We start from the raw sequence: 26,138 nt of genomic DNA on the forward strand, positions 1-26,138 counted from the left end.
GCGTTCACTTGTGTTGACTGTTTTGATAATGCTAATGACGCAGTCCTTTCGCTCGGGGGGTTGAAGGTCGTCTAAGTACAAAGTGCGAACTCCATTGATATATGTATAGTATATATCATTCCAGAATCGTCGAGGCATGGTATGAATTGACAGAGAACGTCCGTATACAAGCGAAATTGAAGCACAACTAAAATGCAGCTATGTCGGGTATCAAAACGTTTCAACATATCAGAGTTACTGCTGCTGAACTGGCACGAACGCATTGCGCATATTGAACAAGCGCACGGTGCCGTCGTCAGAAGCCGATAAAATGTGTTTACTATCTGCAGAGAACTGCAAACGACTAATGTTATCCGCGTGTCCGCTCCACCGTGCCACGCATTGCCCCGATTCCGTATTCCAAACGCACACTTGATGGTCTGCTGAGCCCGCGGCAACGAACTTGCTATCGGGAGAGAAGGTCGCGGCATTGAGCAAGCCATCATCTCCGTCGAACTGTCTCAATAGTGTGCCGTCGAAGGAGTCGCAAACCTTGACCGCCTTCTCGCTGCCGACCGAGATTATCCTCTTTCCGTCAGGAGTAAAGATGGCGTCCCAGACGGAGCCCTTGTGCTCGTGCAGGATCAGGTACTCATCACCTGTCATGGCGCTCCATATCCTGACACTGCCATCGTCTGACGTCGTCGCGATACGACGGCCATCAGGAGAGAAGCAGACAGAGTAAATCACACCCTCGTGACTGTCAAGTTCGGCAATTGTGCTAGCATTCCGCGCATCCAGAATGCGAGCGACGCAGTCGGCGCTAGCTGAGACAAGTCGAGACGAGTCGGGGGAGTATTTCACGAGCATTACCATGGCATCATGCTCATCGGAGGTAGCCTTCGATCTGCCCGTTTCGACATCCCAGAGTCGCACGGTGTAATCGATGGATGCAGAAGCTATGGTCTTTCCGTCGGGGGAGTACACGACCGAATTGACGAATCCATGATGTCCGACAAGGATAGCGCGCTGGTACTCATCACGAATGTTCCAGATGATCAGGCGGGCATCGCGCGAGCCTGAGACTAGCTCGAGATTGTCTGGCGAGAATGCAAGGCAGCAAATTGTATCATTATGCCCCTGCAACTCGACAACTCGGCGCCGGGTTTGCGGGTCCCAGATGACGATGGAGCCGCTGTCAAACCCACCCGCGGCGTATCTGCCGTTCGGGGAGTAGGCGAGTGCGGAAATACCTCCACGCTGCGCATTGATTGACAGCTCGAGCAGGTAGTCGCTTGTCTCGAATTTCTTTCCCAAATCTTCTTTTGTCCCGTCGTCCTCGTCCATGCGGTCAACTTGTTCGTTGGGGTTAGCAGGCGCAGGAGGTGGATCGGTAGTCGCATCCTGTGCTGCCCCATCAGCAACGTCCATTGACGCGTTGTCAACCTGCTCTCCAGAGGGTGTCTCCTCGGCGAATTGTTGACGTGAAGTGATATCCTCGAGCGAAAGTATCCCGACTGGCAGAACATGAGCAAATCCTACCATTTGTGCTGCAGATGAGCACTCACTTCCATCCTCTGTTACCTCAACCTGAGGACTGACATTCCGAAGAAAGGCCGGAATATCGTCAGGAATCGGAAACTCGGTATCTTCAGGACGTACAGCCTAGTGTTTAGGCACTTGAGGACGAGTATACATCAAATGATATATTTCTATTCACCTTGCATATATCGATGAGCTCTCCGTCACTGGCTACTGCAACTTCAGCAGAAGAGTTCTATAAAATGTTTAGTCATTAGCATGAAGGCGAGCAGTTCCATTCGGCATACCTCGAGAATGTAATCAAGGAGATAGTCCACAGGGTCGTAGCGCTAAATGCACCGTGAGCTTATAGTTGATGTTATCAATAATGTCTGCAGTCTCACCTTCACCGGCGCCGGCACCTGTTCGAAATGGTGATCATCCCCTTCAAACGATGGATCTCGCGGTTCAGCCATAGCCTCCATGAACTTCATACCGAGGAATCGCCTCTTGAGCTTGAGATAGTGCAAGAATACGCATTGATTCATGGCTAGAGCTTGGTTCACATCGGGCTGTGACGAATTACTCTCTTGGGGTCTGGCGCGACCTTTACCTTTTGGGTTGCGCTGCTTCCCGCCACCGCGGTTCGTTTGATTATTGAGTGTTTTCTGGCTCTCTGGACCAGAACGGTAGTCGTATGTCGGGCTGGATTTATGAGTGGCCTCGAGACGCAGATGACCACTAGCTACGGCCCCGCTGTCGGCGCTGATACTAATCTGTGCGCTTTTTCCTTGCTGAGTGAAAGCAGCCACCATCCACTCTGTTGTCTTCACCCATCCGCGGACAAATATGATATCTTCCTCAGCCACTTCGAGGCCCATTTCACAAGCGAATGTATACCAATTGCGAACATGAAGGCCCATGTGTGTCTTCATTTTCCGAATTTGATGTAGTTCCTGCCGAGTGGCGGATGCACCGAGCACGAGAAAAGCACCCTGATCTTCAGTAACTTCGCATTTGAAAGCGAGTTCAGCGCTGTACCTGTAGGTAGGATAGATGCAATTGCCACAAATGACTATCGCCGACGCTACTCACGCTGTAACTTGACCGTCAATCGCTAGATGCTTGACACTTTGACTGCCCAAGAGACCCTTAGGGATAGCATTATCCAGCCGTTTTGGCGCCAGATTGCCGATAGAGAACTTCTCGAATTTCTCCGGTACGCCGTGCGTTCTGTTCAAATCGTCTGTACCATCTTCAGTTGCCCTGAATAAACGATAGAATCCTCCTCTCCGGATATATCCGACGTCTCCGATTTCCACTTCACCAACATCCTGGGGTTCAGGCACCCAAAGGGGATATCCCTGGCCACGTTTGCCAAGTTCACGGGCGTACACGTTGTCTGCAGTATTATCGGTATTCATCGCGATGGAAAAGCGGGTGCGGACTTCGTAGCTGCAGAAAGAAGTGGATAGCGCACCAACGCACAGCACCCAACTCCTTTATCAGTCCGCTGTATTCGTGCCACGAGGCTGTATGCAATCGATAGATGGTGGCTGTGATCGTGCTTATTTGGTTCCGAGTCGACGAACAGGGAACACGAGCCAAGGCGTCAATCCTGCGTGTTTGTAGCAGATGACCCTATCCAGACCAGAAGACCCCTCAGGCGACCGACACGTATCGTAGCATTCCCTAAACTGCCACGACTGCATCGTATTTGAGTTCAAGCAACGCGTACAGAGCTGAAGGCCAAGGATATCATTCCGACAAGTGAGTCGTGACCACATGAAAGAGATTTGAAATTCGACTGTGTCAAATCTAGTAGTAGAGCATCAGCATCGAGCACAGCAGGCATCCATCTGCTATACTGTAGGCCTTCAGAAAGTAAAGCTGGTACCGTCCTTGCATGGAGAGCCTACAGAACAGGTACCTCAGTCCTCAAGTATAAAACCCCCGGCACGATCACGTGACGCATCCTGGCGCGTCTACTCAACGGCGGATGGCGGATGGAGTCTGGACGGAGGAGGACTCATTTCGAAAACGCATCCAAATCTTACGTGCCATTTCAGTTCATTTTAACTCAGCATGCTCTTCAGCTGATTGCTATTGAGACACCTTCACCAGCCTTCACGCTACGGATCTACTCACCTGACAGAGAGCCTCTCACGTTTAAGTGACTCATGATGCCGGGGGCATGAGCCCATGATTCCGCTGAGAACATTTTGGACACATCACGATAACAGTCACAATGTAACTCTAATGTTACTGATGTAAACATCATGGAATGATTTGAATTATTTCGAGTGAGCACATTGTGGAATAATAGTGATATTATTCAGAAAGACACCAGGATGAGACAACAATTTTGCTCTGGCCAGCATTCATATAATATAAGGTGGTAGGGCCAGTGCCGGCAGCGCCCGCTATGTCGAGCACGCTTACTGTGCCAGCCGGCGCTTGGCGCAAAACACTCAACCCGCAGAGTAAGATTCATGGTTCGTTAGGGTGTTTTATGTGCAAAAGATATATTTCTGCACATAATGAGATGGGGCGAGGAGGGATTTGGAACACTTCGCATACATTATGTTTGTGAGTAGACACCCTAGAATCGGTAGTTCATGTAACAGGTGGTTAGGTAGGTTACTTTTGAGTGGTAGAGGAGATGGAACATAATGTAGAAACAGAAAAGGCATGTAAATTGACTAAATAATATCGTGAAAACGTTCTTTGATTTTGCGGAGCCTTGAACGATGACGTGAGCCATTGAGAGCAGACATGTCAAGAAGAAATCAGACTGCACGCAAAGGCTAGTGTACGCGAAAAAGAGATGGCATGGTTCGGCAATGACGTACAGGCTCCATCGATGACTTTAGGGCAGGACCCGAGTTTTGGTGGAGAGTCGATGAACGAAAAAACCACAAGAGCCCACTACTTACGTAGCAGGAATATTGGTATCATTTTGTATGGATCTTAAGGGTACATTACAAATGTGATCAACGTGATGTTACGATGAGTACCAGAATGCTTTCCATCATGTGCCGGCTGGAATCATCTCGGGGATGTCCTAATATGGTTAGCACATTACTATATATAGTAATAACAATTATGCGATCACGATGAATCCATTGGGAACATCTTGAGAACATCATGGCCACTCACAGGTATCATTTGAGATTTTCTCCCAAGAAACATTTAGGATGCTATTGCAATAATGCTTAAATGCTGTCATCTGCAGCATTGGGGTCTCATTCTTGCATCTTTATGAATGCTATCAAAATTGTGCCGCAATGTTGATGCTTAAAACATTTTAAAGCATTAAAATGATTTCAAAATGTATGTGCTAAAAACATTGCATAATTATTTGGACCGTTATCACAATGTGTCCAGAATGTTTCGGGCAGAATCATGGGCCCATGCCCCCGGTGTGAAAAGCTGGCGTCATGCGCTGTCACACTCATCCTATGTCAGCGCTACCCGTATGATAAGTTCGAAAAGAGTTCGACGTGCCGGACACCTTTACAGTGTGGAAATGCGTATAAAATCGATTATGCTCCACAGTCCATAGTAGTAGCTATTTACCAGCTCGGTAATGGTATTACTTATCACTACGTGCCTTCAGGATTCAGGCGCAGTGCAGTCAGCAGTTTCCGAGACGGACGAGATCAACCGGAGGAACATTGTATAAGAGCTTGTGCCATAGTGTCGTTATGTATCCATATAACAATCTGGAGGCACACGGGTAGTCGATGAGCGCAAAGTTTATGATCTTTTCATAGAAGGACTACACGATAAAATATTTCATCAGAGTCCGTGGCATGTAGTTCATTGGGAGGGAGGATAAAATGATCAGGTGCAGATTACACGTGCATAAGGCCAGTTGAATGCGGACGACGGGAGCGGGAGGCGACAAACAGTGTCGCCGTGGTTTCGTAGATCGCGCACGCCGAGAGAGCATGTCGGATCCCATGCGACAATAGAGTCGCTATTGGGTCCATTCGCAGCTAACATGCCATCTGGAGAATTCGCGGGTGCTAAAATGCCCCCGATATCCACACTGAGGGGTCCATGGGAATGATCACTGTTCTCGTATCTTCCCCTCAGAGAGTTGTACACTGGCACGCCCTGCACGTCTTCATGTGCACTTTCGGTGGGCGCGTCATCGACCTGCTCTCCGGTGGCTGTAATTGCAACATTTAGCCGATCCAGACTGATATCCTCGAGCGATAGCATCCCGACTATTGGGACGTGAGCATGGCTGCCCTCTGTATCTTTACAAGCACAAACACTCACTTCCGTCCTCTGTCACCTCGATTTGCGGCCGGACATTCCGGAGAAAGGCGGAGATATCATCGGGAATGACAAGCTCGGAATCGTTAGGATACACACTCTAGTATTGTCCACCTTAGTCGCATGTTCGCATCCATCGTAAAGTGCCTACTCACCTTGCATAAATCGACGAGCTCTCCGTCACTGGCTACTGCAACTTCAGCAGAAGAGTTCTATAAAATGTTTAGTCATTAGCATGAAGGCGAGCAGTTCCATTCGGCATACTTCGAGAATGTAATCAAGGAGATAGTCCACAGGGTCGTAGCGCTAAACGCAGCGTGAGCTTATAGTTGATGTTATCAATAATGTCTGCAGTCTCACCTTCACCGGCGCCGGCACCTGTTCGAAATGGTGATCATCCCCTTCAAACGATGGATCTCGCGGTTCAGCCATAGCCTCCATGAACTTCATACCGAGGAATCGCCTCTTGAGCTTGAGATAGTGCAAGAATACGCATTGATTCATGGCTAAAGCTTGGTTCGTCTCGGGCTGTGCCAAATTACTCTCTTGGTGTCTGGCGCGACCTTTACCCTTTGAGTTCCCCTGCTTCCCGCCACCGCGGTTCTTTTGATTATTGAGTGTTTTCTGGCTCTCTGGACCAGAACGGTAGTCGTATGTCGGGCTGGATTTATGAGTGGCCTCGAAACGCAGATGACCACTAGCTACAGCCCCGCAGTCGGCGCTGATACTGATCTGTGCGCCTTTTCCTCGCTGAGTGAAGGCAGCCACCACCCACCCTGTTGTCTTCACCCATCCGCGGACAAATATGATATCTTCCTCAGCTATTTCGAGGCCCATTTCACAAGCGAATGTATACCAATTGCGAACATGACGGCCCATGTGCGTCTTCATTGTCCGAATTTGACGTAGTTCCTGCCGAGTGGCGGGTGACCCGAGTGCGAGAAAAGCACCCTGATCGTCGGTAACCTCGCATTTGAAAACGAGTTCAGCGCTATATCTGTGGGTGGGATGGGATGGATTCAATCGCCACAAATGACTATCATCGACGCTACTCACGCTGTAACCTGACCGTCAATCGCTAGATGCTTGACACTTTGACTGCCCAAGAGACCTTTAGGGATGACATTATCCAGCCGTTTTGGCGCCAGATTGCCGATAGAGAACTTCTCGAATTTCTCCGGTACGCCGTGCGTTCTGTTCGAATCGTCTGTACCATCTTCAGTTGCTCTGAATAAACGATAGAATCCTCCTCTCCGGATATATCCGACGTCTCCGATTTCCACTTCACCAACATCCTGGGGTTCAGGCACCCAAAGGGGATATCCCTGGCCACGTTTGCCAAGTTCGCGGGCGTACACGTTCTCTGGGGTATTATCGGTATTCATCGCAGATGAAATAGCAAGTGGAGAGCGGGCTTCTCTGGCGGTATGGAGGGTCTTTGACAGCCGTCCCACATCCTGCGTCCATCCTATTATACTCATTCCATGCAGTACCCATGTGACGAGGCTATTGGCAGTCGATGGATGGAGGCTGTAGTGACTTGCATGCGAGGCCTGGTCCGAGTAGAAGAAGCATCGCCACGGGTCAAGACCTGTGCTGATAGTCGCGCGATGCAAAGGTAGCTAACGACAAAACAAAAGGCTTGATCAACAGGTTTAAACCGCTTTAACACGCGAGAAGCATACCAGAAAGCTGCCATTATCGAACCTTAAAGCCACATGCAGAGAAGCCTATTTTGCAACCAAAAGCGAGATTCATCGTCAGTTTTGTGCGTATCTCTATCAGTTTTGGAAGTGGCAAGTTCGCGACGGAGGTGGGCCGCACCGTGACGGTGAAGAGAGTGACAGGGAAGCGCGTGACGTCATGCGTCTCTATCGAATGCCTACACTCTGGTACTTGACTAGTACTCGCCCAATATGAATGACACAGCAGTTCCAGGGTTGCCACGATGTGCTGACCGGTGAAGCCTCGAAGCTTCAAGTGATTCAGACTGCAGGGCAGCCTCCCCCACCACAAGGTGTGCTATGCTGCTAGTATCAGCATGTGGAGAGAAGTCACTGACAGATGTACACTGATACCGCGAAGCATGCCGCATTGCAAACACGCTGTACTCCTAGTACCCCTACCGTAGACCAGGAGCTGCGTATTAGTGTACTGGCGCAGGTCACCAGTGCCTCTTTGACGAATCGATGGCTCCAGAGATTCACAAAAAGCGCTAGTTGCCTGTATGTGTCTTGGAACCTCACTGTATTGCACAGGTTCACACCTCATGGCAAAGCTGTGAACGAGTAATATCGGAGCGACTAGAACGCTCATGGTATTAGCACCCTCGTACAGCTTCGAGCAGGGGGCGACGAAAAGGGTCAAGAATGAAATGCGGTGCTCATTCGGAAAGCGACTATGGTATCTTCCCTAACACCGCTACGGTCTTCTCGCTAAAAAGCAGTGGACATTTTCCTGTTATCGCTACAGTGCCATCGGAAGGACTCGTTTGCCTTCTCCGCTGGAGTCAAGTGAAGAATCAGCATCCGGCGCAAATTCTTGCTCTCGTGAGTTGGTATGGAAATACGTCACATGCACACTAGGTCATTTAGCTACACTGTCATCACCTGAGCACGTATGGAGGAACGTACTATGCCCTCGCCAGCACCATCGATATGCGCAACATCGGCCTGCTCTGCAGCGGTGCTATATACAAACCCCGTCTGATAACGATTGGTCTCCCCTAGCGATGACATCCCGACTAAAAGATGGTAAACAAGAACCATACTCTCGATGTCCGGGTTGGGAGAGCCGAACTCTTTTGCATGTGATACCTAGCGACCGACGAAGTCACCACCATAAATGCCTTCGTCGCAGCGTCCCTACCTACCTCGTATATATCAAAGAAATCTCCATCGCTAGCTAACATGGTTTCATTGTCGGAGTGTTGTGTATGTGTCATGTTATTGACTTGATAGTAGTTTTGAATCCCGATGTACCTGCAGATCACGATCCAGAATATAGTCTTCAGGTTCATGACGCTGATCATATGAGCGTAAGCATCCAGATAATGTCATGACTCGTGATATCTCACCTTCCTTGGAGCCGGGGAATCTTCCGCATCGTGATCGTCGCTCCCAGGTGATGGGCTTCGTGGTTCCGCCATGGCTTTCATGGATTTGATACAAAGGAATCGTTTCTTGAGCTTGTAGTAATGCAAAAACACGCATTGATCTTGTTTGCCGCGACGATGTCCATCATCGTTTTCGTTTTTCGCAGCAGCTTTGTTTATTCTGCGCTCCTCGTTCTTGCGCACGCCATCGCTCGGTGGTCCAGAATGGTATTCGAACGCCCAATTGGCATCACGAGCTTCATTAATCTGCCAGCAGCCGCCAGCTACCCCATCACCGTCAGCGCTGAAGGTGATCCGCGCATTCTTCGCATCTCCAGCGAAAGCAGCTAGACTCCACGCTGTGGTCTTCACCCAACCACTGACGAATATGATGTCGTCCTCGGATAAGTCGAGATCCAACCTTTTAACTGCGAAGGTATGCCAATTGCGCAGATGGGTGCGTATGTAAGTTTTGATCCTGCGGCCATGACGCAGCCGGTGTCGGATGGCAGGCGCACCAAGGACGAGGATAGCTCCATTATCCTCAGTGCACTCGAAAGTAGAGCCTGCTCCGGTGCTGCACACCGGATGGATTTAATTGTGTCTTTGAAAGTATCAAAACGCTGCTCACCCTTCGGTCTGGCCACCGACCGAGGATTTTGTGACGCCTGGACTAACTAAAGGACCCGTAGGGATCACATTTTCGACTCTTGTCACCGCTAGGTTTGCAATATCAAGTTTGATGAATCCGTCCGGCACGCCATACTTTGCGTTTATAGGATGCGTAGGATCTTCAGTCGCCCTGAACAAGCGATAGAAAGACCCGTCTGCGATGAACCCGATGTCTCCAATCTCTACTTCAAAGCGACTTGGTGGTTCAGGATTCCACAAGGGATATCCCTGACCAAGTTTGCTAAGTTCTAAGGTATACACAGATTGAGGGCTACCCATGGGGAACGAGAGAGAATGATGATGTGCGCAGACTTCAAGCGGATGCGGCACAGAGGATGTTCGGTCGTTGTAACACGTCCAGTATCCACCCTTACATACCCAATCTCGGCTTTTGCCAGGTTCCACACAAAGAGACCGCGACCGAGTATAAGGGCCATGCCACAGTGATGCCAAGGCCTGTACGTATTGCTCCGTGGGTGAAAGAAGAATCGATGAATAGCTTCAAATGAACAAGGCAGCTTCTCATTCAGATCTAGGTACTTACAACGTTTTGTACAGCACAAGGGACGCCGCATGAGGAGTAACCAGTGAGAACGCTTGACATGCGCTAGCCTTGAGCTTGAAGCTTGATCGCGCAGTCGCTGCCAAACACGAGCATATCGGCTACATGCTTAAGCACAGACAACGCCGACTCTCGTCAACGATCGGTTCCAAAGAGCAGTAGTATATGGCGATTCCTCTTTCGCAGTAATATAACGGTGACCAGGGCGATGACCCAGATGACGATAAGACAGCCGCAGGTGAGCGAAGGCTGCCATGGCGGTTGAAATCGGAGAAGTAGCGGACGATCATCTGCCCTCAAGAGTGAGGTTCACCATCATGCATCGTGATGACTGCGTGTTAGCTGTAGCCTTACAGGCGTTGGTAGCAGGCAGGTGTGACAGAGAACGGCGTGACGTCGCGCGGAGAACGGTAGGCGCTTGTAGGCGGGGCGCCAATATCACCTCGAGTTTCGCATATTCTTGATCTACTCTACAGTGTCAGTACTTCAGACTGACCGTACTCAGTACCAGCACCTCTGGTTCGAGCATACAGCTGCATACCGAACGACGTCTGGTCCGGAGAAGCCATTCCTAGGTGCGCTATCGCGTGGAATCAGGAAACTTTGAGATGTTGCTACCGCAGGACAGGCCGTATCACAAGAAGGCTATGCACCTATCCCTATCATAAAAATAAATGCTGCGCCCTAATATCCCCATCGCACAGCTTAGCTGTGTATGAGAACCAGGGTGCAGTCAATCATGCGCTGTCCTTACCGTAAAGCGCTAGCTGTCTATCTCAGAATCACACCGCATTGCACTGTTTTCTGCCTCATGCTATACTCGTGAATGAGCGCTTCACAAGATGATGAGAACGGACGTTATCAAGATCTTATGCTACACCTCTACTCCCGCACCTCAGCATGTCAAGCTCAGCAGAAGTCTACGCCGAGCAGCTACTCAGACGTTGCGAAGGCTACCCCCTCTGGGCTCCGGAAGTCAGCGAGCATGGAGAAGTACTGATTGGGGACGTGGGCGTCGTAGAGCGCGGCGCCTTCATTCGCATGTTCAACACAACTCGTGATGCAAACGACGAAGCGAACAGACATGGAGTACCCCCGGAACACATACCATTCAATCCCGCCGCGTGGTCGCACAGGCGTAGAGACAACGTTTTCGGAGGAGGATTTCTCTGCAGCGAATTTGTGAGAAAGGTCACAGTAGATGTCAGTGCGGGGGCTCAAGGTGCCAAGTTCGTATTCGTCTAATATTAAGAGGAGGCAATATTTTCTAACAAGGGATATCGCATACTTAATAGCCACAAAGTGAACTTAGGCTTGCAATTTGAATGTAACCACGAGCGTGGGGCCTGTTTGATTGTGGAAGATCAGGGCACGCGCGAAGAGGTTACCGGGCGACGGCTCAAGAACTATATTCGAGAGAACATGCCAAAGTGGTATCAGTGGGCAGTGGACAAGCTCGACGCTGATGTGAAGCTGGAGGACTTGATGTTCGTCAAAGGCTGGGTGAAAACAACACGATGGACCGTCGCAGTATTCACACAGCAGGCTAGGAACGTCCAATTTACCATCGATGCGGAGGTTGGTGCGGTTGTCGACGCAAAGGTGAAATTCGCAACGTCAGAATCCCAATCGCCACAGTATGATCAACGGACAGGCCCACCAGAACGAACGATCGGCAGAGGTGGGAGAAGGCAAAATCATGGTAAAAATAGACCACAGACAGCGTACCCCCAGGACCAATGTATCCTGCTGCATTATTTTAAATTGAAGAAACGCTGGATTGGTACAAAGATTATGGCAGCAGCCGAGCCCAAGGACCTACCCCCTTATTCAGATGATGATTTTGAGGTAGAGGAGGTACCATCCAAGGATGAAGTGAGTTGCACACAATGATCTGAATTATATGCGAAGTGAACTGGCGTTCTTCATTAGGCTCACGACCCGGTTGTGACCCTATTGGACTACATCCTAAAAGTGCGTCAAAATCATTTTGATACAAACCTGCTGTCCGGTTGACGGACAAATCAGCATTCAGATGCTGAGACGGCGATCGCTAGCGATCGTGATTTTATCGAACTATGTCGAGTAGGTGAACATACGCTTCTATTTATCCACGCTGAAGTTTGGTACCCACTGTAGCACCACAACCCGGGGGAATTTCCAATGCCGCATGACATTCCAGCTTTCTTGGAGCGCGTGCAGCCTCCACTCGAAGTTACGGAGGAAGGCCGTAAGTGTCATCGCGAGCGTTACTGGACAACGATGTAATGCAGAACGCTCACGCACGACTTAGTTGGCATGCTAGCTCTTGATGATTACATCACTGTGGAAAACCCACCAGCCCCTCAGGACGACGTGATGTCGACCGATCCTTCTGCAGATCAACTTGAGAACCAGAAAATGACATCCGACTCATCTAAAAGAGACCATGAGATCACCCATAATCCATATGCCCAATATGGGAAACCATACGATGAGATTGCCGTGAAGAAGATGAAGAGCGGCGACAACTTGCTCCCCATACCAAGTGATGCGCAACGCGGCGGCATTTCCTCCTTGGCTTATTCTCCCAACGGGCGCTACATCGCCGCCGGATTCTATGGTGCCTCTATCATGATTTGGGACGCCAACACCCTCGCCGAGAAGCACGAGCTCCTCGGGCACAGCGCTCCCGTCTCCTCTCTCGCCTTCTCGCCGAACAGCGGAGACCTTGTCTCCGGCTCCAGCGATTCCAATATCATCATATGGGATGTCGAGACTGGTCAGAGGCGCATGGTCCTCGAAGGCCACGGTGGTTTCGTCAACACTGTCGCCTACTCCCCTGATGGCTACACGATAGCATCCGCGTCTGCTGATTTCAACGTCCACTTGTGGGACGCAACTACTGGCCTCCTCCGAGCCACCACCGGCACTCATGATGCAATGGTGATGGCCATCGCATTCTCGCCGGATAGCGCATACGTTGCCTCTGCAGGTGCAGACTGCCGAGCAGTGATATGGAACGCCGCCAACGGTGCCCAGAGCGCAGTGCTCGATGGCCACGACGGCATGATCTACTCCATTACATTCTCGCCAGACGGCCGTCGCATTGTCACGAGCTCCGATGACGGGACTGTTCGCATCTGGAGTGCGCAATCGGGCGCCGAGTTCGTGACACTGCGCGAGCATACGGGGTCCGTATGGTCGGCTGTGTTCTCCCCGGATGGAAAGCAAGTGCTGTCGGTCGCGAATGACAGGACAGTGAAGATTTGTGATTCCTTCAGTGGCGAGCTGGTGAACAGCATTGATGGAAACGGGCTCGTGAACGCCACAACGTTCTCTGCCGACGGACAGCTCATTAGTGCAGGTACTGAGGATCTCAATGTGCGCGTGTGGAGCACGATCACAGGGAAACCGTTTGCGAATTTCTCGGGGCACACCGACCTCGTCACATACCTGCGCTTCTCTCCTGACAACACTCGGCTCATCTCTGCTTCCAACGATTGCACGGTGCGATTGTGGCAGTTGAGAGATGTGAACGTGGCGGTCGAGGGGGCTTGATATGTTCAATTTGTTGGTCGCAAAACGGTATACGCCCAGCACAGTTCTGACCATCGGTTTCGCTACAAACTCTGTGACGTTCATTATCATCCCTCTCATGTAGTGTGCATGAGATGCTTACCGTTAGTGATATTATGTTCAGATCAACTCTGTTACGGTACGGCTCTATATGAGAAGCTTACTGAACAGAAAGAGCATGAGACACGAGTCGCATTCTACCAAAAAGATGATTTCAGCCGTATCACGCTCCCGCTAGGAGAGTGTGTTTATCTTCTTCACTTTCGCTGTAGAGGAACCAGCATCATCTGGTACAAGTTTTCTGGTAGGCAGCTGCTTTTCCCAGTTTCGACGAACTTGTCAGCGTCAATGGGCAGCACGCAACGCTACTTGAGTTCACACGGCGGTGGCGGAGACGGCGTCGGCGTTCGCGACTCTGTGACGGACGCGTCATGTCACACGCACGTCACACCTGTGGCGGGCAAGCTGTGAATGCAGACTTCAAAGCCCACGAATCGGCGATCAAATAGTAGTGAACCCAGTGTTGGTATTAAGCTGAACAAAAGATGGTACCGACATACATGTCCAAAACTACAGCAGTTGCAGTGATATATCTTGCAGATGCAAAACGGAGCCTGACGGGAGTTCTGTACTCTGCGACACCATGATCGGTAAGTGTTATATACTCTGTAGGATCGCAGAGGTGAGTATGAGCATCGTACACGGGCTACATTGTAGAATCTGAACACAAGCGGAATTTAAAATGAAAGTCTCGAAGGTCCCGCAATTGCATTGACATATTGCGAAGAGTGTTCTTGCTGAGGCGGAGTTTGCATCCCATGATCTTCAGAAGGGATGTTCACTTCCGACGTGTCTGAATCCAACAAATACTCTATGTCTTCGAATAGATGGGGGAAGAAGATCGCCAGCATATCATCCGTTCTGGTCCAACAGATCATTCAATCGATAGCGGATCGAGTGAGAACTGCATTACGCACTTGAATACAAAATCTCCTTTCTGCACCTTTCTTGAAGGAGAATCCACAACAGTCTTATCACTTGCCACAGCGAATGGGGTCACATCCACTGTTCCTGCAGAGTTGTCTTTCGTGTAAAGAGATTGACCTCGCCTGGCCGCCAGATCAAGGATATTCTTCTCCATTGTGTCTTCCGCGTAGTAACAGTACACTGAGAGCAAATTCAGTGTACGCTTGGTACTGACTGATAATATGAGCTACCTTCTGTAGGCCTCGTCTGTCCCATCCGATCAATTCTAGCGATGGCTGTGGAATGCACTGTCAGCCTAGCCTTTGCGGACGTCAACAGTTGTCATGGGCTACCTTGCAACTCGAAGGCGTGATGGACCACGCTTTCAACCAGGAATACCCGTGATGCGCAGGTGATATTCAAACCAGCGTTTTCGCGTTCGCTGAGGAGATTATCAGCTCATAACGATATAAACAAGTTCCGCCACGCGCACCCATGTAAGAGGAGCACGGAGATAGTAGGGTCCGTCTTGAATCGCTTGGCGGCATTCTGCTTTCCTCTATGTTGATCAATCCTAAGGCTAGAGATACCTATCAACCCCCCCAAAAAAAGCTGATTAGCATATGGCACGACCCATGCGAAGCCGAAGGTGTTCACCATTGTGATTCAGGGCGTGTTGTATGACTAAAAGTATTATGTTGAACTCCAACATCCACAGAATGTGCCAAAAAACGTACTATGTAAAGAATCCGCCCATGCTGAGAAAATGATGCTCTTGGCCCCGGGATCTGTGAGTTGCAGGTAAAGGATATGACGGACCAGCGTTTGAACTTTGCTTCCGTAGCTTCCTAAGGATTCCATGGATTGTATGTCCTGGAATATCACTGGATCTATGACGTTGTAATTGATATGGCGTCGAGACTTCGGAGCAAGCTCGTTGTTTGCGATCGACGGCGGTGCTGCGTTCAAAGCTTGTTCTGCCGTTTTAGCCACGGAGAACCGTTGTAATTGGTCTGATTTAATAGGAGCTCTACAAACCGGACACGCCTTGGCTTCCTGCTTTGAAAGCCATTCCCTCAGGCATGCCTGTTTATTGTCAGGTCAAACAAAGGGCATTGATCTAGAGACATGTTGGATACCTCACAGAAAACGTGGGCGCTGTCACAGAGCTCAGCCTAATGTCAAGCAGAGAACGGGCCAAATTGCATACCACTGCGTGATGTATCCGCGAGAGAATTCACATCTGCATAATACGCAACAACGGTCATCCTCATCTACGGTCCCTTCCTCTTCGGACTTGGCTAAATGGTCCAGGTAGCGTTGACGAGCTCGACCGGTGTTAACTTTGGCTTCCAACTCTGCCTGTTCTGTGCGTGCATGTGCAGTGGCATCCAGAAGATCACCTTCCCAGGTCGCCTCAGCGACTGTATCCGAGATCTCCTGCAATTGACGGAAGTATCTGGAAGAAAGCTTAGGTGGCATGCAAAAGAATCCGCAGTTCTGTGACTGACGATATACGTTCATTGAATGCTTTCCGGAAGTGCGCCAGATCCGCTTGTAATTTATCCATCAACTTCCCTGTTCACATATTCAGCATACACTAGTTGCAAAGTATGTCATTTCAGCAGGAATACCTTGGTCCGCAAGCAGGGTACGTAGTCTCTTCACGCCGTCTCTGGCTATGATCTTCTCGAAATCGTCGTCCTTGGGTATCTTCGCTGCTACGTTGTTGAGGTCTATCATAACAGACTTGACTGCTCTGGAAGTGTCGAAGCCTTCTAGCAACGCCTTTCGCTCATCGGTCAATAATTTATGCAAAACGTCATGCTCGGGAAGGTGTTCCTCATCGTCAAGTTGCTCAAGTGGAATAATATCTTCCTCCAGCACAATCCCAGACGCCTTCATAGACGCCTTCGTATGCCGTATATGTGCCTCCCGCACATTATGAGCGTCCAGCAGCGTACGTTCTGCGGTAAGAAACTCCCGGCGGTCGGCTAGCAGAGCAGAATAGGCTTGCAAGTATGCCTCCGCTTCTCCTTGTGTCTCCAGGCTGCGGGCGTATTCCTGGCCATCGGCATCTTCTCCATCGTCACTTGAGCTGAGAGGTCGAGTCAGCAATGTTATCATCTGCGACCTCCACCTCCATAGAACCTTTGACTGTTCGTTGAGAAAATCTACCATCTCATTTGCTTCGGTCATCTATGGTATAGGACTCGTAAGAGCGTCTTGTGGAAGAGCGATAAATTTACCAGCTCATGCGACCTGATGCCGCCTTGGTCGCAATAGGGTGATTTGATACCGAGTTCATTTTCCTTCAGAGCTTTGACAGAAGCGTCATGACTCAGTTGCATCATCGCCCGTGAAGCCGCTTCTTCGGTACCTGTACGTGTGCAGTGTCACGGGAACAGCTCGTTTCAAGGATATCGCAAGTCAGTTAACTTACCCTTCAATAGCACTCGTCTGAGCTCCTCTGCCTGCGCGTAGGCCGCGCTTTCTTCATTTGCAAACGCTTCCCCAAGTATGTGGTAAACGTCGCCTTTGAGGAAAGAAATTTTGTGAAACGTAATGCGGCACTCCCTCAAACGGTTCTGCAACGCTCCCTTCTTCGCTCGATGTTCATCTCCGACAGGATTCCTGGGGATATCATCGTCGTCTGACTCGGCCTCGTCACTTGACTCGTCAAAGTTTGCGCTGGATGCAAGACCTTTGCCTTTATCGCGAGTGGCTGGGTCCGCCTGTTCCCTAGATTCCCTTAGCTTTGCAGTACTAGCTTTCAGCTCGTCACCCTTCTTGGCGTGTTCAGCAAGAGCTGCCTCGATATCACCGATGAGTGCTTGGGCGTCCTTCTCTGTAGCGAGTAGAACATCCAAGGCTCGCTGATGACGGTTCGGATCCACTTCATCGTGCTGCATCAATTGAGCGATGGTTGACATGATTTGAACCTGATGGGGATGTTCGGATATGAGTCAATTCAATTATTAGCTGACGCACCTTGTTGCGACGGTCCTCCATGAACGATCGCCAATTCTGATCTCTCATGTTCTGGATTGTAAGCACGTTTAGAAAAATTAATCTTTTTGCGCGGCAGTGACACACACCTCGAGGACTTCTCCAATGGACTTCAGCACCCCCGGTTTATGCAACTTGTCCGCATAGGCTTGCAGCTGACCGACTTGAGGATGGGTACATATCCCGCGCAGTCTGCGCAGCCACGACCGCAAGTCTGCAGTATCAACGTCCCAATCGGGCCTCACCGCGACACCACGCGCATCAAAACCGAGCTCGAGCAGCGCATTTTCGAAGGCTTGATCATATACCTGAGCATTACATGTCAGATCCACATATGACAAAAAAACGACTCGGGCAGATTCACATGTCGCTCAACGCGACCGAGCTCGATCGGTACAAGAAATCGTTGTTGTGAAGGAATAGTCAGCTCAGCCTTGACAGCGTTTTTCACCGTTCTGCAAAAAGACTTTAGCAAGCATACTGAAGTCGATTAAAGAAGGGCTTGCCGTATGGCATAACGTCGAAACAAGGCGGTAAATTCATTCGCAAACGCGGGCTTGAGAAGACGAGGCCAGATGCGAGGTGAGCTCAAGACATCATTCACGCGCAAGAATCTACAAAAATGCTATAAGATGAACGCAACGACGTAGAAAAAGATCTTCACGAACTTAAGGACATGTATCAAGTCTGAGACTTGAGTGCGAGCAGGTGTTCCTGACACCGCGAACGATGATAAGCGTGGAATGAGTGAAACCATCTCTCTGAAAGAATCCAACGTCGGAAATGTCCATCATCGAACTTTGAGCAGACGTACTCGGCTTTGCCTCCTCCGACCATCTGCACTTCGTCCATGACGACTCTATACCACTCACACATCACGAGTGGGCTACGTATCCTCTCGTTGTCGCCGTAATTAACAGTGGCACGGCGAGGGCGTGTCGGTGGCGGGCGCGCAACAGTCAAGTCATGTTGCAGTACAGCATATGTCGTGATACACACGTCGAATGTGTTCACATACGTGCACCAGTCCATGATACCGAAATCATCGCTATCGTCGCCTTCAGCAAGATCCATGTGTTCTTCAACTTCCGCTTCCATATCTCCGTCCTCGTTCTCCTGATCGGCTTTGCGCTTTGGTCCACGTCTTACGGGGCGCTTTCCACGCTTTCCTCGAACGGCCTGTTCTATACTAGCAGTTGGCTTTCCGCGTGACCTTCCACCACTTCTTCGCTCTAACTGTTGCCGTTTCTCTTGACGTGCCTTCATCGCGTCTGCCTCAGTGATGGGCATTCGGATTTTCGCCCATCCATCGTACATCAGCACCTTCAAGGTGGGTGCATGCCGCGCAAACTCGTCTACCCACTGGGGAGCGAGAGCCACAGGGGTGACAATGAGCGTGGTCTGGAGAGTACCGTCAGTACATACAGCACGTACGCCAGTGCAGGCAACCTCTGAGAGCAGCAGAGATGTAACGTAGGGCGAATGACTCACCTTAACCTCCTTGACATATACCTTCGAGTCGGCGTCCCACCGCTTGGTTCTAGGGGAACGACCGATAGCAGGATTGAGCATGACCAATCCGATACATTCCAGTGTCTTGCCTAAGCCAGGTTCCTCTGCCAGAATGCCTCCTAACGGTGAATTTTCTTCCTGCGGCTTCTCAGCGGAAACAATGCCTAGCAGCCGGTTGAAGTACCACTTTTGTCCAGTCTCAGGTTCCACTTCCTCCCAAAATAGAGGAAGTTCATCTGGAGATACAATTAATTGTGGCGCTGCTTCTCCAGCTCCGTTTAGCGTCTTGCCTTCGCGAGCGAGCATCCACGCCACGCTCCGACGCTGGAACGGCAGAAGAGTCGGCAGCAGCTCACGCGGTTGCATTAGTCCTTCTTCGACAGACGAGCTTAGACGGGGTGCAGGTCCAAGAATGGAGTATAGCAGTGGAATGTCAATGGCCTCACGGAAAGAGGTAGGCAGCGGAGAGCGGGAAGGGAACAACTCCAGCAATATCCGCCGCTGAGCTTCCTCGACATCATTTAATCGGCCTTTCGCCCGGGAAGTGATGGGCTCGAAAATGGCCGGGCAGAGGAGGGAAGCCTCGACCTCTACACGTAGACGAAATGGCAAAAGGGTTAACTTAGCATCGTTTATCTGCCGTGCGTGTGTCTCAAGGTAGAGCTGCGCGCGTATTTCAGCTCTATGGGAGGTTTGCAAGACTTCCAAAGCCGCCAACGGGTTCTTGAGGTCGGAGGAACGGATGTCGTGGTCTGCCATGTGGAAGCCGTCGCTCACGTGCGGAAGACCGAGCAGGAATTCATGGGAGGTATAAGCTTTGGTCTCTAGGAGACAAACGTAGAAGGTTTCTGTTCGATTCGTTCTTAAGAAAAGCGGTCCGAGATGAACAGTTCCATCGGGGAGGTGTTCTTGGAGCCAGATAGTAAGTCGGCGCTCTGCTTCGTTCCTTCTCCAAGGGAAAGCCATGTCAACGCCTGAATCATATTCAAGCTCGAAAACACGTTGGTACACGGGGATGCTTCTGGTTTCTAGATCCAGATTCCCACCCCCTTCGGCACGCTCACCGTCCATTGCTTGAACTGTCCGCGTCCGCTTGTGCGATTGCTCAGCGGAATCAGGAGAACTGGCCCTCCTCTTGCCCTTGTTTTGACCTTGCGATTCGACGAGGATGGACAACAGTTTCTCGGTGTCGAGCACCCGAGTGTGCGTCCGAAGGGACAAAACATGGTGGCTGGAAACGACATGCATGGTGATGGACAAGAACGCAGACGCGGTCGTGGGAGTATATACGCGACATAAAATCTCACGTGATCGACAATTAGCCGGTGGCCACGATAATTCCTCGAAGATGCAACTCTAGAAAGCATTGTGACTACAATCCGTTAATCATCGAGTACTCTGTTACATCGTAGTATTCTATGGGAGTTTGTTCGCCCCTTCATATGACCGCTTTGCCTTCCGCAAGTCTTTCGGTCGGAAATATCGTTGCTTTCGCAAGGTCTGACCAATTATCGCAGTCCACCCTTCAGAATTGACGGGAAGGAACTACAAGGTCGAGCAGCAATGTGACTTCAGGTGATTGACCACATATTATACATACAAGGAGAGTGACTTCCACGCATAGATCTCTCAGGTCATCCGACTGTCGTCTCTGCCTTGCCTTCTCTTGCCTCCTTCTCTCTCCGCTCTCTTCTTCGCTTGACGTCCCAATTGTAGACGCGTGCGGTATTAACCTCCATAACTGTGATCTGCTCCCGAAGGAATTCCAGGTCTTCCACCAGGCTCTCCAGGCCAGCTTCTGCCGCCTCCAGCTTTGATTTCAGTAGTGCGATAGCTGCTGGCAACTTGTAAGATAGCATGACGTTGGCCTGGGGTTATTATCTCAGTGTCTCTGCCAAAAAGTGGAATGTAATCAATGCGAGCGTACGCACCCCAAGCCATAGGTAAACAGTATCAGTATCCTCCAGTTCCGCTTCGGCGAAGAGCGTATCGTTCAGCTCGAACGTTGTACGCATAGGCTTCTTTTGCTCTCCGTGGACATCCCCACTCAGTTCATTGTCTTCATCCAGCTCCTCGTCTCCGTCACCCTTGCTAGCTCCTTCCTGCCGCGAACATGGGTCAATCCAAGTAATGCGCAACAAGCACAGACTTGTGGCATGCGAACTTACTCACTCGCCTCTCCTGCAAGTATTCAACCATCGAGAGTGTCTTCTTGATGTCAGGGATCTTTTCCTCGAGTCCTCGCCGCCGTTGTGCGAGATTATGGTCCATGTAACGGTATTTTCTGTGGCGCAAACATTGAGAAACCCGGACGTACCATACGTGCAGGCATACATACGCGAGAGCGGCTTGGAACTCCTTCAAAGCAGTCTCAACGTCAGGCGTAGAGCCCAAATATTCCTCTACATCCGCCTAACAAACGTCAATCGATGGAGAGGGCAGAATTGGTTACAAACTCACAATGAAAGGTGCATTGGGAATGCCACGAGCATTCTTTTTCTGCTTGGACGGTGCTCCAGAAGCCATTTTGGATTTGCTGGAAAATGCACGAGAATATCGCTAGCGGTAACTCGTACTCGATAGATGGATCAACAATCGCGGTGGTGGCACGGATTCACCAGGCGCTCGGCAAACGCCGAGCTGCATATATCTCCCTCATTTTTTGCTTTGCCGTCCTTTCTTTCTCCTCATCCCATGTCTCGTCTTATCGTAAAGAACTTGCCCGTATATCTCACGCAGCAGCGTCTGCGTTCACACTTTGAGGCTTCGGATGGACCAGGCAGCATGTTGACGGACGTGAAGCTGGTCCTTAATGCGGATGGCACTTCACGTCGATTCGGTTTCATTGGCTACAAGACACCTGCCGAGGCGGAACGCGCTAAGAAGTGGTTCAACAGGACCTTCATCGATTCGTCTCGTATCACAGTCGACATAGTAGACGTACGTGTCGCCTTCTCTCGGCGTTCGCTGTGCCGTGCTCATGCTTCGAGTAGGGTGTGAAGGATGCACCACCTTCACGGCCAAATAAGCGTCCCAGGCTTGGGCCCTCGCCTGCAGAGGCGCAGATCACTTCCGAGATAAGTGCCGATGCGAAGGGTTCGAAGAAGAAGACGAAAGTCTCGAAGGAGCAGTCGGACGCGAAAAAAAATGAGTTCAATGAGTTCATGCAAGTGATGCAGCCTCGCGTGAAGAAGGGCCCGTCATGGGCCAATGATGCTGTCGCCCCTGTGCCGGGGCCATCCACCTTGAAGTCGGCGAATGATGCTAAGGTTGATAGCGATTCTTCGCGTGCCACTAAGAACAAACAGTCCAAGAAACTCGCCGAAGTTGAGGACAACGAGAAGGCGCCATCACCGGAAGAGGCGGCTACATCTGAGGCGATATCAGACATGGATTGGTTCAAGCGGCATACCAAGTCCGCACTCGACGATCCAGAGCTTGAGCCGCAGAGGGTGTTTGAACAGTCCGATGACGAAGACGACCTTGCGGCATCGAGCGAGCATGATGAGGTACGTCGCATTCGTTTTTATTACTCATCGATCCTTGCTCACATTATTTCGCAGGACAAATCACCTCCTTCTGATCCCGTAAAAGACACGATACTACAAACATCGCGTCTGTTCTTGAGGAACCTCGCCTTCACTTGCACGGAAGATGAACTACGAGAGTTGTTTCAGAGTCACGGCGAAATCTCTCAGGTAAGCAGGTGTCCCGACCAGTCTCATCTATGCGCCATTGCTGCTTCGTGCATGCCTACGATCTCGCTTGGCGCGGTCACACGATGACAAACCTAAATAGGGACATCAGACTCGTTCGCGAGGATGCTGATCCCACGGGAAACATTGATAGTAGAATTTTATTCTGATCCTCCCTCTTCCTTGATCGTTCGAGTGAAACGTCATGCTCACGCTACTTGTTCGTCAGGTTCATATTCCGTTGGATCCAACGTCGAAGCAACCGAAGGGACTTGCCTATGTCACATTTGCGAAGCCTGCAGATGCCCTGGCAGCCTTTGAAGCGCTGGATAAGTCATCGTTCCAGGGTCGTTTGCTGCATATCCTTCCAGCGGTGGATCGTAAGGGGAAGGTGGATGATGATAGTAGTGGGAGAAGGAAAACCTTGAAGGATGAGAGGGAGGTGAAGCGGAAAGCGGGTGCAGGGCGTGAATTCAACTGGGCTATGTTGTACATGAATGTACGTACACTTTGTAGTAAAAATATATTTGCTTTCGATCTCTTCTGATCTCTACGGTGTTGTAGAGCGATGCTGTGGCGTCTTCCATCGCAGACCGTATGAATATAGCCAAGTCGGAGATCCTCAACTCAGAGTCGGACAATGCGGCGGTCAAGCTTGCGCTTGCAGAGACGCACATCATCAACGAGACGAAGGCGTTCCTCGAACAGCACGGCGTGGTGCTCTCGTCTCTGACTTTGACAAAGCAGAAGCGGTCAGACACGGTGATCCTGGTGAAGAACATCCCCTATGGCACGTCCGCAGATACGCTGCGCACGATGTTCGGCTCGCACGGCGAGCTACGACGCGTGCTTGTCCCTCCAGCAGGTACACTCGCCGTGGTCGAGTACGAACACGCGGTCGACGCCCGCACCGCCTTCCGTGCACTAGCCTACAGGAGATTAGGAACTTCCATCATGTATCTTGAGAGGGCGCCACTGGGGATGTTCGCAGGGCCACCCGTCGACGCGGCCGAGACGACTCGAGAACCGGTGGTGGCCACTGCAGTCGCGCCCGTCAAAGTGCCGATCAGCGCGGACGCGCTCGTCGAGACGGACGGCGCGACAGAGGCCGAGCCGCCGCTCTCCGCGGGGACGACGCTCTTCATCAAGAACCTCGCGTTCAGCACGACCACCGCTGGGCTCGTGCACGCGCTGCGGCACCTGCCCGGGTTCGCGTTCGCACGTGTGCAGGCAAAGGTGGACCCCGCGCGGCCGGGCGTGCGCCTGAGCATGGGCTATGGCTTCGTCGGCTTCCGCACGAAGGACGAGGCGAAGCGCGGGATGAAGAGCCTGGAGGGGTTCGTGTTGGATGGGCACGTGCTCACGGTGAAGTGGGCCGGACGCGGGGTGGACGAGGTGGAGGAGGAGGCGAAGGGAAAGCCCAAGTCGGCCAAGATGGTCGTGAAGAATGTGCCGTTCGAGGCGACCAAGAAGGATATTCAGGAGCTTTTTGGGTGCGTGATGGCCCGTGTTGTTGCCTGTGTGTGGTACCTCATCCAGTTTTTTTCTAGTGCGCACGCTCAGCTCAAGTCGGTCCGTCTACCGCGCAAGTTCGACCGTCGCACGCGCGGTTTCGCCTTCCTGGAGTTCATCTCGCCGCACGAGGCCGCGCGGGCGTATGCGACGCTACGGCACACGCATTTGCTCGGTCGGCATCTCGTTCTGGAGTGGGCGGAGGATGGCGCGGCCGATGTGGACGAGTTGCGGAAAAAAGCTGGTGTTGGGTTCGGTGGAGGGAAGGAGATGCCGGGACGGAAGCGGAAGCTGGACCTCGGGAACGGAGATGTAGAGGACGACCTATGAGCCCGTTTGTTTAGTACGCATTATACCAGGTGCATACATCCGGATCCTCATGATTTGCTGTGTCGGCAGGACGCACCCGTCAGACTAGGCCAGCAACTGAACATATACAGTCGAGCAGCATGAGGGACAGATTGAACGTTCGTCAGAAACACACATGTGGTAATATACAGGTTTGCTGTCCGAAGTCCTTTTTGACTTACACTTGTACAGTTTGATAGATTCCAGCACGCCTCAAGTCATCTTGGCCTCGCTTTCACACCTCGCCATCTCGTTTCTTTCTCAACTCCTCCAGGATGCCCTTCACACCTTCAAGGTCACCGACCGCAGCTCTACCGTCGTTCCAGTCGACCACGATCGGCCATTTCAGCGCATTCGGATTCTGCGCCGCAAGGCTAGAAACATCTTCGGCGCTCGTGGGGCCCGCCTCGACGCTCGGATGAGCTGAGAGCAGGCTCGCTGCGGACGGCACTTCAGCCGCCGGCGTTTTCGGTGTTGCGAGGTAAGAGACGATTATCCCCAACTGCTCTGGTGTGGGAGACTGATTCTCCACTACGTCGAGGTTGAACTTGAGCGGCAGCGCATTTGGCTTGGATGGAGGATACGGCGACGAAACCGCCGCTCGCAAGAGCTTGAGAGCAGCATTAGACGATGCAGAGGAGGGATTATGACTTCCAAGGCAGCCAGGAATAGTCAAAAACTAATACCATCGAGTAGGATATCTGCTCACAATATGGAAATCTGGGGCTGCATACGGAGCGTCCCTGTTAGCAAATGCCGCAAGATGTATACGCTGGACGTTACTAACAATGGTTCTTGTGAATGCGGAGAACATGGACATTGCGGTGTCTGGTGTTTTGGCAGAAAGTAAGCAGCAAACAATCGAACGCCTTCGGACTGAGTACTGAGTACTGAGTACTGAGTAGCCGCAACTCTGACCCTCTGACGTATCGCGCGCGTCTCCCGGCGCCGATCAGTCACGTGATTTACTCCTAAAAACGATTTATGCCCTGCGTGTCATAACTACGATACTGAGACAGTGGCAACGGTTGTGGGCGAAATGCGGCTCGATGGTAGAGAGGGCGCAGCCGACGCGCGCAATATTTCACTGCAAAGAAAGTATCGATCACAACGTTCTGAGAACGGTGTGAAAAATTGTGGTTCCCTTTGACTTGCCCCTTCTATGACATCCTATCATTTTTTTTTGAGTTGACATACGAAGCGAGGTGCAGATTAAAGGGTACCTTTGACGGTAATTAATTAATTCTAGTACCTTTTTTAACCATGAGAATCGATACTTTCTTGACACAACGCCAGAATACAATGCGCCGTCCTTTCAACTCCATTCTCACACCAAATTGCAGCAACTGCACAGATAAATTTTCATCTCGCTGACTCGCGGTTGCCAGATGTTCAACAACAACGACTTTGTACAAGGGCGAGC

The 26,138-nt window shown here is 51.0% G+C and overlaps 9 protein-coding genes across 9 annotated transcripts; 3 read left to right on the forward strand and 6 right to left on the reverse strand.

The window, feature by feature from the left end:
- LAESUDRAFT_709120 (WD40 repeat-like protein) lies at positions 1-3,398 on the reverse strand. Its single transcript, XM_040906711.1, has 6 exons — positions 2,596-3,398; positions 1,905-2,541; positions 1,809-1,850; positions 1,700-1,756; positions 1,548-1,644; positions 1-1,496 (listed from the first exon to the last, which is right to left on the reverse strand). Exons 1-6 carry the CDS (start codon positions 2,922-2,924, stop codon positions 235-237), a joined length of 2,424 nt encoding a protein of 807 aa, XP_040757973.1. The 5' UTR covers positions 2,925-3,398; the 3' UTR covers positions 1-234.
- Positions 3,399-5,830: 2,432 nt separating this feature from the next.
- On the reverse strand, positions 5,831-7,570 carry LAESUDRAFT_560651 (uncharacterized protein). Its single transcript, XM_040902952.1, has 5 exons — positions 7,473-7,570; positions 6,844-7,409; positions 6,148-6,778; positions 5,943-6,093; positions 5,831-5,887 (listed from the first exon to the last, which is right to left on the reverse strand). The coding sequence occupies exons 2-4, from the start codon at positions 7,266-7,268 to the stop codon at positions 5,986-5,988; spliced, it is 1,164 nt and encodes a 387-aa protein (XP_040757974.1). The 5' UTR covers positions 7,269-7,409; positions 7,473-7,570; the 3' UTR covers positions 5,831-5,887; positions 5,943-5,985.
- A 1,272-nt stretch (positions 7,571-8,842) lies between these two features.
- Positions 8,843-9,832, reverse strand: LAESUDRAFT_666522 (uncharacterized protein; the record flags this gene model as incomplete). Its single annotated transcript, XM_040905257.1, has 2 exons — positions 8,843-9,458; positions 9,513-9,832. 2 exons carry the CDS (start codon positions 9,830-9,832, stop codon positions 8,843-8,845), a joined length of 936 nt encoding a protein of 311 aa, XP_040757975.1.
- A 1,183-nt stretch (positions 9,833-11,015) lies between these two features.
- On the forward strand, positions 11,016-12,008 carry LAESUDRAFT_666546 (uncharacterized protein; the record flags this gene model as incomplete). The annotated part of the gene is made up of 2 exons (XM_040905259.1): positions 11,016-11,337; positions 11,419-12,008. The coding sequence occupies 2 exons, from the start codon at positions 11,016-11,018 to the stop codon at positions 12,006-12,008; spliced, it is 912 nt and encodes a 303-aa protein (XP_040757976.1).
- A 16-nt stretch (positions 12,009-12,024) lies between these two features.
- LAESUDRAFT_560799 (WD40 repeat-like protein) lies at positions 12,025-13,993 on the forward strand. The gene is made up of 4 exons (XM_040902953.1): positions 12,025-12,089; positions 12,144-12,200; positions 12,255-12,345; positions 12,409-13,993. The coding sequence occupies exons 3-4, from the start codon at positions 12,279-12,281 to the stop codon at positions 13,653-13,655; spliced, it is 1,314 nt and encodes a 437-aa protein (XP_040757977.1). The 5' UTR covers positions 12,025-12,089; positions 12,144-12,200; positions 12,255-12,278; the 3' UTR covers positions 13,656-13,993.
- Positions 13,994-14,173: 180 nt separating this feature from the next.
- On the reverse strand, positions 14,174-20,408 carry LAESUDRAFT_816623 (uncharacterized protein; the record flags this gene model as incomplete). The annotated part of the gene is made up of 20 exons (XM_040914793.1): positions 14,174-14,594; positions 14,651-14,840; positions 14,891-14,935; positions 14,993-15,081; positions 15,133-15,229; positions 15,297-15,323; positions 15,377-15,725; positions 15,779-15,797; positions 15,850-16,098; positions 16,151-16,217; positions 16,274-16,838; positions 16,889-17,019; positions 17,083-17,581; positions 17,631-17,681; positions 17,738-17,956; positions 18,013-18,103; positions 18,155-18,262; positions 18,317-18,409; positions 18,463-19,049; positions 19,140-20,408. The coding sequence occupies 20 exons, from the start codon at positions 20,406-20,408 to the stop codon at positions 14,411-14,413; spliced, it is 4,929 nt and encodes a 1,642-aa protein (XP_040757978.1). The 3' UTR covers positions 14,174-14,410.
- Positions 20,409-20,596: 188 nt separating this feature from the next.
- On the reverse strand, positions 20,597-21,726 carry LAESUDRAFT_816624 (Prefoldin subunit 3). Its single transcript, XM_040914794.1, has 5 exons — positions 21,621-21,726; positions 21,499-21,572; positions 21,333-21,444; positions 21,092-21,262; positions 20,597-21,028 (listed from the first exon to the last, which is right to left on the reverse strand). The coding sequence occupies exons 1-5, from the start codon at positions 21,684-21,686 to the stop codon at positions 20,795-20,797; spliced, it is 657 nt and encodes a 218-aa protein (XP_040757979.1). The 5' UTR covers positions 21,687-21,726; the 3' UTR covers positions 20,597-20,794.
- A 121-nt stretch (positions 21,727-21,847) lies between these two features.
- Positions 21,848-25,074, forward strand: LAESUDRAFT_561188 (RNA-binding domain-containing protein). Its single transcript, XM_040902954.1, has 7 exons — positions 21,848-22,100; positions 22,154-22,669; positions 22,724-22,858; positions 23,085-23,354; positions 23,420-24,348; positions 24,406-24,710; positions 24,767-25,074. The coding sequence occupies exons 1-6, from the start codon at positions 21,855-21,857 to the stop codon at positions 24,695-24,697; spliced, it is 2,388 nt and encodes a 795-aa protein (XP_040757980.1). The 5' UTR covers positions 21,848-21,854; the 3' UTR covers positions 24,698-24,710; positions 24,767-25,074.
- Positions 24,786-25,611, reverse strand: LAESUDRAFT_688380 (uncharacterized protein). The gene is made up of 3 exons (XM_040905989.1): positions 25,503-25,611; positions 25,425-25,441; positions 24,786-25,365 (listed from the first exon to the last, which is right to left on the reverse strand). The coding sequence occupies exons 1-3, from the start codon at positions 25,533-25,535 to the stop codon at positions 24,951-24,953; spliced, it is 465 nt and encodes a 154-aa protein (XP_040757981.1). The 5' UTR covers positions 25,536-25,611; the 3' UTR covers positions 24,786-24,950.
- Between the last annotated feature and the right edge of the window lie 527 nt (positions 25,612-26,138).

The sequence above is a fragment of the Laetiporus sulphureus genome (genome assembly GCF_001632365.1).
Source record: "Laetiporus sulphureus 93-53 unplaced genomic scaffold LAESUscaffold_87, whole genome shotgun sequence".
In the NCBI taxonomy this organism is placed as follows: Eukaryota; Fungi; Basidiomycota; class Agaricomycetes; order Polyporales; family Laetiporaceae; genus Laetiporus; species Laetiporus sulphureus.